At 46.2% G+C, this 10000-nt stretch overlaps 1 protein-coding gene across 1 annotated transcript in view; it reads right to left on the bottom strand.

Moving 5' to 3' along the window:
• ptprq (protein tyrosine phosphatase receptor type Q) overlaps positions 1-10000 on the bottom strand; it is a gene marked incomplete at both ends in the record, with an annotated part of 82993 nt that overhangs the window by 37694 nt on the left and 35299 nt on the right. Inside the window, 8 exons of the mRNA XM_080847635.1 lie at positions 358-835; positions 1325-1455; positions 2018-2164; positions 3965-4093; positions 4944-5181; positions 5664-5863; positions 7433-7502; positions 8581-8801. Coding sequence (XP_080703761.1) covers positions 358-835; positions 1325-1455; positions 2018-2164; positions 3965-4093; positions 4944-5181; positions 5664-5863; positions 7433-7502; positions 8581-8801 — 1614 coding nt within the window. The remainder of the gene's footprint in view (positions 1-357; positions 836-1324; positions 1456-2017; positions 2165-3964; positions 4094-4943; positions 5182-5663; positions 5864-7432; positions 7503-8580; positions 8802-10000) is intronic.

Raw genomic sequence — 10000 nt, 5'->3', positions numbered from 1 at the left:
TAGCATAACGCCCTGCTAGCCAGCGGAATAGCATAATGCCCTGCTAACCAGCGGAATAGCATAACGCCCTGCTAACCAGCGGAATAGCATAACGCCCTGCTAACCAGCGGAATAGCATAACGCCCTGCTAACCAGCGGAATAGCATAACGCCCTGCTAACCAGCGGAATAGCATAACGCCCTGCTAACCAGCGGAATAGCATAACGCCCTGCTAACCAGCGGAATAGCATAACGTCATGCTAACCAGCAGAATAGCATAACGTCATGCTAACCAGCGGAATGAGCTAATAGCATGAGGTGAAAGATAGCTATGCTGCTAAGCCAGGAGGATCTGGTGAGGTGACGCAGGTTATTTACCTTCGACCCCCCCGGTGACTGCAGCACGCGTGGCGGCCCGGGTTTGGAGTGTGTGACCTGCTGCCGTTGCACCTGTGAAGGTGTGCTGCTCATCAGTTCCTGAGGTCAAAGGTGAGAGGTCAGAGGGCATCGTCACGGTTACAGAATCAGTGTCATTCCGCTCGGCGCTGTCGGTGCTGTTGTCGGGGGTGACGGTGACCCAGGGGAGGGAAGTGGGCGGGTCAGTGGGGGTGAGGGGCGGAGCCGAGGTCGGGGTGAGGTTAGTGTCGGTCTGAGCATCCGGGTCAGTGACGGCGCCCTCTGCTGGGTCGTCTGTGAACTGGTCAGCGCTGGTCAGGCCCTGGGCGGCGGTGTGGACGAGGGTGGGCGAGGCGGACAGCGTGAACACAGCCAGAGGGGTTGCCGTGGTGACGTCAGCTGATCGCCCACGGCGACGGCGTGGTGAAGTACCCTCTGCATCATCGGTCTCGTTGCTCTCCTAGAACACAACAGCCAAATTATATCACAGGTGTGTGTGTGTGTGTGTGTGTGTGTGTGTGTGTGTGTGGGTGGGTGGGTGTGAGTGTGTGTGTATATGTGTGTAAATGTGTGTGTCATAATATATCACAGGTCGAAATTGTGTGTGATTATGTGTGTGAGAGGTGATATGTGTGTAGTATATGTGTTAGTTTCTGAGTGTGTGTATGTGTGTGTGAGAGAGAGCGAGTGAGTGTGTGTACATGTGTGTAGGTATACTGTATGTGGGAAAGACAGTGGTACAGGAGGTAGAGAAGTCATATAGTAATCAGAAGGTTGCTAGTTGGATCCCCTGTCGAAATGTCCTTGAGCAAGACACTGAACCCCTAATTGCTCCTGATTTGCAGTGTGCCATCAGTGTAAAAAAAAAAAAATGTGTATACACCCTTGTAAGTGGCTTTGGTTAAAAGAGAGAGAGTGTGTGTGTGTGTGTGTATCAGGTCAGGTGTACCTGTAGGCCATGCAGTGTAATGTCCTGTACTGTGAGGTCATAGTAGACCACACGTATGCGGTAGCGTGTGATTGGTCCGTTTGGTTGAGTGGGCGTACTCCAGGACAAACGCACAGAGGTAGAGTCCACAGCTTCAGCACTTAACAGGGAGACAGCACTAGGAGCTACACACACACACACACACACACACACACACACACACAATCACACACACACACACACACACACACACACACACACACACACAATCACACACACACACACACACACACACACACACACACACACACACACACACACACACACACACACACACACACAAAACACACACAGACACACAGACAGACAGACAGACAGACAGACAGACACACACACACACACCAAATACATACATACACACTCACACACACACACCCAAACACACACAGACACACACAAACACGCAAAACAAACCACCGTTACAGAATATTAAAAAATTTGCCTGATGTGCACACAAACACACATATTTATTTCACAAATGTATTCACTCACGCACTCAAACACACACACACACACACACACACTCAAATACACGCACACACACACACACACACACACACACACACACACACACACACACACACACACACACACACACACACACACACACACACACCACACAGAAACACACACACACACACACACACATCTTACTCTCAGCGGTGGTGAGTATGTAGGCCTCTGCGTCGGGGCCCAGTAGTCCAGCAGACTTGGCGCTCACACCGATGCGGTAGTGTGTGTACGGGGTCAAGCCAGAGTACAGGAACTTCAGATCACTCGTGCTGTTCTCAAAGATGTGCCCTGTAACACACACACACACACACACACACACACACACACACACACACACACACCACATATTCCACCACCAAAGGAAGTATGGAAGGAGCTCAATTTGTGATGTGATGTTAATTTGTGATTACACAAATGATTTGTTTTGTTGATTTCAGAAGCACTTCAAATATACATGTGCAGTAGGGATGGGAAGATTCACCGGTTCGCCACGATGCACCGGCATAAAAGTTCACGATACGATGGCCCGGATCAAAAAAGTGTGGACCGGATACAATGTGAGATGAATCGCAATGCATCAGTTCTAACATTTTTGTATCGGTATAATCTCAATACAAGACCAATCATTTTATATTTAGATAGATTCCACCTCTCTTACTGTTTCTTAAACGCGCTCTCATCTCCACTGCTGTTAATGGCCGCTTCTCGTAAAGTCTGTAACTTTTCTAAAATCACTATCTGTCTGCATTACCGCTCTCGACCTCTACTCAACTTCGGGGCTCTCACAGGAATAGACAGTGGGATAAGCGACGATTACTAACGGTGTTTTTCGCATGGAAGTCTCTAGAAATCTATCACCTTATTGAACGAAATTAAAAAGAGTGAACGTGCAGTTCTCAGACACCAGAATGAACACGCTCACAGTATCGTTCATCAGGCAGTAATACCCTACGTTCAGTTCACTTTCACCAAAATTATGAACGAGTTCATGAACTTTCATTCAATGAACGCGTTCAGACACAACACTGGCGCTTGAACCACGTTTCAAAGACCTGGCTTTCTTGGAAGACCACGGCACCAAGGACATGGTATTTTTAAAGATAATAGCAGAGGTGATGATGGAGGAAGAGGTAAGAATATACTCCATATACCGTAGCTAAACTCTCTATTTGTTACTTGAATTTACCTGTGCCTTCCTTAAATTGGAAAAGGAAATCTAGCAGCTAGTCTCCATTATACTTTTTTCTTCATCCTGATCATGTGGATCAACTCAAAACCTAAAGAAAAACCTTAAAATAGGGCAAATAAGTTAAATTGATTGTGTGAGGCATTTGATCCACATGTTTAGGATGAAGCAAACTGTGTTGTGACTGCCTGGTAGGCCTATAGTTAAAAAAAAAAAAGAAATGACATTTAGAGAACACTCACACACGTACATATACATGTTATATTTTGTCAGATTCTTTTTTAATGATTTGTTGTATGACAAATAAATGAATCATTATGAATAATATAAAATTGCATTATTTTGTATCGCACCTTGTTGAATCGCATAGTGTCTAATCGCATCGTGTCGAATCGTACTGCATCGCAATAGGGGTGAATCGTATCGTATCGCATTAGTAGCTGCTTTTATGTATCTTTAATGTATCGGATCGTTGGCAGTGCATCGAGATGTGTATCGCATCTTCCTCAGTGATGAGATGCACATCCCTAAAGTGCATATATGAGTATGTGTGTCAATGTGTGTGTATGTATGTGCGTGCATGTGTGTGTATGCATGTGTTGGGTGTGTTTTGTGTGTGGTGTGTGTGTGTGTGTGTGTGTGTGTGTGTGTGTGTGTGTGTGTGTGTGTGTGTGTGTGTGTGTGTGTGTGTGTGTGTGTGTGTGTGTGTGTGTGTGTGTGTGTGTGCTGGTGTGGTGTGTGTGTGTGTGTGTGTGTGTGTGTGTGTGTGTGTGTGTGCTGGTGTGGTGTGTGTGTGTGTGTGTGTGTGTGTGTGTGTGTGTGTGTGTGTGTGTGCTGGTGTGGTGTGTGTGTGTGTGTGTGTGTGTGTGTGTGTGTGTGTGTGTGTGTGTGTGTGTGTGTACCTATGGGTCCATAGAGCTGTAGGACGTAGCTAAAGCGTCCTGTGATGATGGAGGGAGGGTCCCAGGACAGAGAGACGGACTGAGACGTGACGTTCCCCACCACCAGGCTCTGAGGAGGGTCCTCTGGAGCTGATGGAGGGATAGAGAGATGGAGGAGGAAGAGGGAGAGAGAGAGAGAAAGAGAGAGAGAGAGATGGAGGGAGAGATGGAGGAGGAGGAGGGAGAGAGAGAGAGAAAGAGAGAGAGAGAGATGGAGGGAGAGAGAGGGAGGAGGAGGGAGAGAGAGATGGAGGAGGAGGGAGAGAGAGATGGAGGAGGAGGGAGATGGATGAGGAGGAGGATAGAGTGATGGAGGTGGGAAAGAGATATAGAGGAGGAGGAGATGGAGGAGGAGGAGAGATAGAGAGATGGAAGAGGGATAGATGCATTGTCAGTCTATAGGAATTATTATTACAATTGTTCTCCTCATCATTCTGCACTCAATATCCCACCATGACAAAGAGAAAAACAGGATTTTAGAAATGTTTGCAAATGCATTAAAAAGGCCAAACTGATATATCACACTGCCATAAGGACACAGATCGTTTACAGTCAGATCAGCTGAAGATCCTTTACTCCTCAGATTTACTAACAGAATTGCACCCACTTCAGGCGTTATATCTACGCAAAATGCGTGTAAAGACATGGAACCGTATTAACAAACGGGGCACACTTGGGTAAAAACACAGATTGTGAGAGAGTGTGTATGTGTGTGTGTGTGTGTGTGTGTGTGTGTGTGTGTGTGTGATGAGCTGGAGAGGATCATGTTCTCTTCCTCTCCACTGTCTTGTGTGACAGGAGTGTGACGTTATCGCTGCAGACGGGTGATCCTGTTACTGACGTGTGTGTGTGTGTCTGTTGCTGATGGTGTGGATCAACACATATGGCCAGAGCGAGAGTGTGTGTGTGTGTGTGTGTGTGTGTGTGTGTGTGTGTGTACCTGACTCAGGCGTGCGCGTCATAGTGCTGGCGATCTGCCCCTCCCCGTCGCTGGTGAAGGCGGAGACTTCGAAGACGTAGGCGGTGTAGGGGAGGAGCCTAGCCATGCCCACACTGATTGGCTGGGTCCAGGTGGAGGCGGGGGGCACGGCCGAGAGCGTAACCGGGGGCAACGACGACGTCATCACAGACGCATCCTCAGGACTGGGTGTCCCTCGAGACAAGATGTCCGCCGCATCCTGGGAGAGATTGGATTTTTACTTTCTATTTATAATTGTTTTTTCTATTTAATTTATTATTTTCTATTTATTTTATTATTTATTTCTGGTAATTCAAATCAACAGAGTTCCTGTGTGTGTGTACAAATTGTCACAGATATAAAGGAACACTGAGAACTAAGTAAACTGTTTGAAAACTAAACTCTAAAAGCACCCCCCCCCATCGCTTTTTCAGATGTACACACAGATACGTACTAAAACCACAGCAGCTAACTGACACACACACACACTCACACACACACACACACACACACACACACACACACACACACACACACACATACACACACACATACACACTCACATTCTCTCTCACGCACACACACACAAACACACACATACACACACCACACACACACACACTCTCACTCACACTCACACACACACACACACTCACACACACACACACACACACAAACACACACACACACATCCTCCCATACATTGCAGTGAGGCAGGGCTCCGTTCATGATCTCCTCTGCATTGACCTCCAGGATCTCCACGGTCTGACCGGTGCGGGCGTGTTTGGCCTTCACCGCGAACTTAGTGATCAGGCCGTTGATGCGCTTCGGCAGGAACCACGTCACCTTCACCGAGGTGTGGTTCTCCGGGACCGCTGTCAGATTGGTCACCAGACCAGGGGCTGAGAGGGACACACACACACACACACACACACACACACACACACACAGTCAGGTTAGTTACCAGACCAGGGGCTGAGAGGGACACACACACACACACACACACACACACACACAGTCAGGTTAGTTACCAGACCAGGGGCTGAGAGGGACACACACACACACACACACACACACACACACACACACACACACAGTCAAATTGGTCACTAGACCAGGGGCTGAGAGGGACACACACACACACACACACACACACACACACACACACACACACACAGTCAGATTGGTCACTAGACCAGGGGCTGAGAGGGACACACACACACACACACACACACAGACACACACACAGATTAGTCCTGTATCCCTCCTCCCCTCCCTGAGATGCCCAGATATGGGCGTGACGCCCTGACAAACGTTATGTGATGGCTCAAATTCAAGCACTCGGTACTGAAAGAAAAAGAAGAATAGATATCTGGACGCTCTTTAATTATAACTTGACAGAAAATAAAACACAATGCACCACAATAACGAGAGAGAAACCGTGTGGTTTCAAAATAGGTGGGAAGAACACAACAACCCTCAAGAAAGCGCACAACCCTGCAATTTATGCCACGGTAAATTAGCTAGTAACTGTGAATGATAACTAGCTAATGTTTACTGGTTATTAGCATATATTAGCCAACGTTAAGTCAACTTCAAAGGGCCAGTAGAGTCTACAGGGTGTCAGCTTGGATAGCTAGCTAATTATTATCGATTGAAGCCTCCCGTTAGCCTTGGCAAATGTTTGCCAAAACTTTTAGCTAGCTAACGTTAGCTGATGATGAGGTAGGTTAGCTAACTTATACTAGCTATCGATAGCTTGCTAGTAAACTCACTATGTGATTGGTTTACAAATCCTTGTCTATTTGGGCAATTGATAAATATGTTGGTGTTAGATTGCACAGATATTCACACACACACACACCCACACCCAAACACACACACACACACACACACATGTCCTGAGTCTGGCGTGGCGGAAGGCAGTGATACAGGCTGGGCTGTAAATGATTCAATGATGACTTTCAGTTCATGTCATTTGATCACAGCATACAAGATACCAAGAAGTCTCTCTCTCTTTTCTCTCTCTCGCGCACACACACACACACACCCACACACACACACACACACTCACACACACACACAAACACACACAAACACACACCAACACACACACACAAACTCACACAAAGACACATACACAAACACACATACAGAAACACACCCACTAACACACACACACTCACACACATACACAAACACCCACACAGACACTCACACAAACACTCACACTCACACACACACACACACACACACACACACACATACACAAACACACACAAACACACACCAACACACACACACAAACTCACACACTCACACACACTCAAAGACACATACACAAACACACATACAAAAACACACCCACTAACACACACACACTCACACACATACACAAACACCCACACAGACACTCACACTAACACACACATACACACACGCACACTAGAGTGTGTTGCAGGGACACTCACGAGCCTCCGAGGTCTTGATGAAGAGGGATTTACTCCAGGATCTGACTCCATCCCTATTCTCTGAGCCCACCTGGAACACACACACACACACACACACACACACCACACACACACACACACACACACACACAAACACACACAGATAGACACACACACACACACACACACACACACACACACACACACACACACACACACACACACAAAGACACACAGAGACACACACACACACACACACACACACACACACACACACACACACACACACACACAGACACACACACACACAGAGACCTGTTACACAGTCCAAAGTTACATGCAGAACACTCAAAGTCCTTTTTAAGAAAACTAAGGTTAGAGTTAGAAATAAGTTTAGTCAATAATATGTAATTAGAATAAAGCGTTACATGCAGATAATTAGAGTGTTAGACTGTTTTATGAATACAGGGACTATGGCACATAATAAGGCTTTATCAGGGGTCACAGTAGGGGTCAGAGTAGCTAACTGATCTATACAGAGGGGAAGAAAGATAGAGAAAAGAGGATGAGAAAAAGAGAGAACAGATGGAGAGTGAGAGAGAGAGAGAGAAAGAAAATAGAAAAGAGGTAGAGAGAGAGAGTGAACGGGGAGAGTGTGTGTGGGGTAAAAGTGTGTGGGGTTAGTGTGTATTGAGAGAGTGTGTGGGGAGAGAGAGTATGGGGAGTGTGTTTGTGGGGTGAGTGTGTTTGGGGTGAGAGTGTATGGAGAGTGTGTGTATGTCGGGAGTGTGTGTGGGGGTCAGCAGCGGACTGGGTGGATGAACAGATGAACAGTATTGAGAGAGGAGGGATGTTATGGGGGAATCCACGGGTCTCGTGAGCTCATGAATACTTGAACACTGCTGATCCATTATTAAACACAGGACCACACACACACATGACACAAAGACACACACTCACACATATGACACAGAGACATACAGATCACACACACATACAGTATATACACACTCATTCTCATGTGGTCATAGAATGTGTGTGTGTGTGTGTGTGTGTGTGTGTGTACCTTGATGTTATAGGTAGCTCCAGGTATGAGTGTGTTCATCAGGGTGTGTGTGTGTGTGTGTGTGTGTGTGTGTGTGTGTGTGTGTGTGTGTGTGTGTGAGTACCTTGATGTTATAGGTAGCTCCAGGTATGAGTGTGTTCAGCAGGTATTCTGGGATGTAGAGACTCCTGGTGAGCTCAGTGAAGGCCACGTCAGGATGAGGACACACCTCCTTATACTGGATGACGAATGATTGGACGGAGTCATCAGGAGGGGTCTTCCATGATAAGAGGATTCCATTAGACCCCACCCTTTCCCCCTCAAGATCAGATGGAGCAGCTGGAGCTGGAACACACACACGGGTTTACACACACACACACACAGATTCACATAGAGACACACACACAAAAATAATGACCGGTTATTACAGTATCTTGTGTAGGTCCCCATAACCAGTGAAATGTGTGAATCCTGTGTAGGTCCCCATTATCAGTTAAATGTGTGAATCTTGTGTAGGTCCCCATTATCAGTGAAATGTGTGAATCTTGTGTAGGTCTTGTGTGTGACTGACTGACTGACTGTAGGGATCAGTTAAAGTAACACTATGGAGTTTCTGGAGCCGCCAGGTAGGGGGCTACTTTCTGCTGGACTATTCAGTAACTTTTTTGCTGTCTTACTTTGTCTTTTGTCTTTGCTTGATGTTTGACTGTGTTAGGAAAGTTGTTGGCAAGCTAGCCAACATAGCTATCACAATAACGTTACAAAGAAATAGACGTGAAGATGTCCAAGCGAGTTATAACAATCTTGCTAACACCGCTAACGAGATGTCTTGCTGGCGGCTAAACTTAGCGAAACCTGTTAAAATGTGCTTACTTTGTTTATGACAAACTAGCGAGTCAACAATTTTCCTAACACAGTCTAACATCAAGCAATTGCAACTCAAAAGTAGCCCCCTATACCTGGCGGCTCCAGAAACTTCAAAGTAAGTAAGTAAGTTTTAGAGTGAAACCTGTTATTAAAGACTGACTGTACACTGCAAAAAATGCTTTTCTAACCTATTGTTATTACTCTTATATTGAGATGAAAAATCTAGTTGGTCTTGTTTCTAGCTAAATTGTACTTACCTAGTGCTTTCTTGGTAAGGTTATTTTTACCTATTTCAAGCAAATATTACTTATTTTAAGAAATCTTAACAAGCCAAATTTGCTTAACGCACTGGCAGCCAAATTTGCTTGTTTTAAGCAAAATCCTGCTTAAATATGTTATTATTTGTCTTAAATCTAGAGGGGCATTTTTTGCAGTGTAGGGATCAGTTAGGAGTGACACTTGTTATAAAAGTGCCATTTACTCAGGCCATCAATCTCGCTGTCGGGGGGGGGCAATGGAACAAACCATTCGGGAGAAAAGATGGGGCGGGGGGCTCAATGACTCTGACTGTCACAGTGACCTTTCCTCCTGTCTCACGCCAGGGCTAATCTGGCCATTCAGCTGGCAGATAACCTGATACCGCTTTATTGTGGGCCAATCACACAGCTGATCGATGA

This window comes from Sprattus sprattus (genome assembly GCF_963457725.1).
Source record: "Sprattus sprattus genome assembly, chromosome: 11".
NCBI lineage: Eukaryota > Metazoa > Chordata > Actinopteri > Clupeiformes > Clupeidae > Sprattus > Sprattus sprattus.
This window is presented reverse-complemented; position numbering and strand designations above follow the sequence as displayed.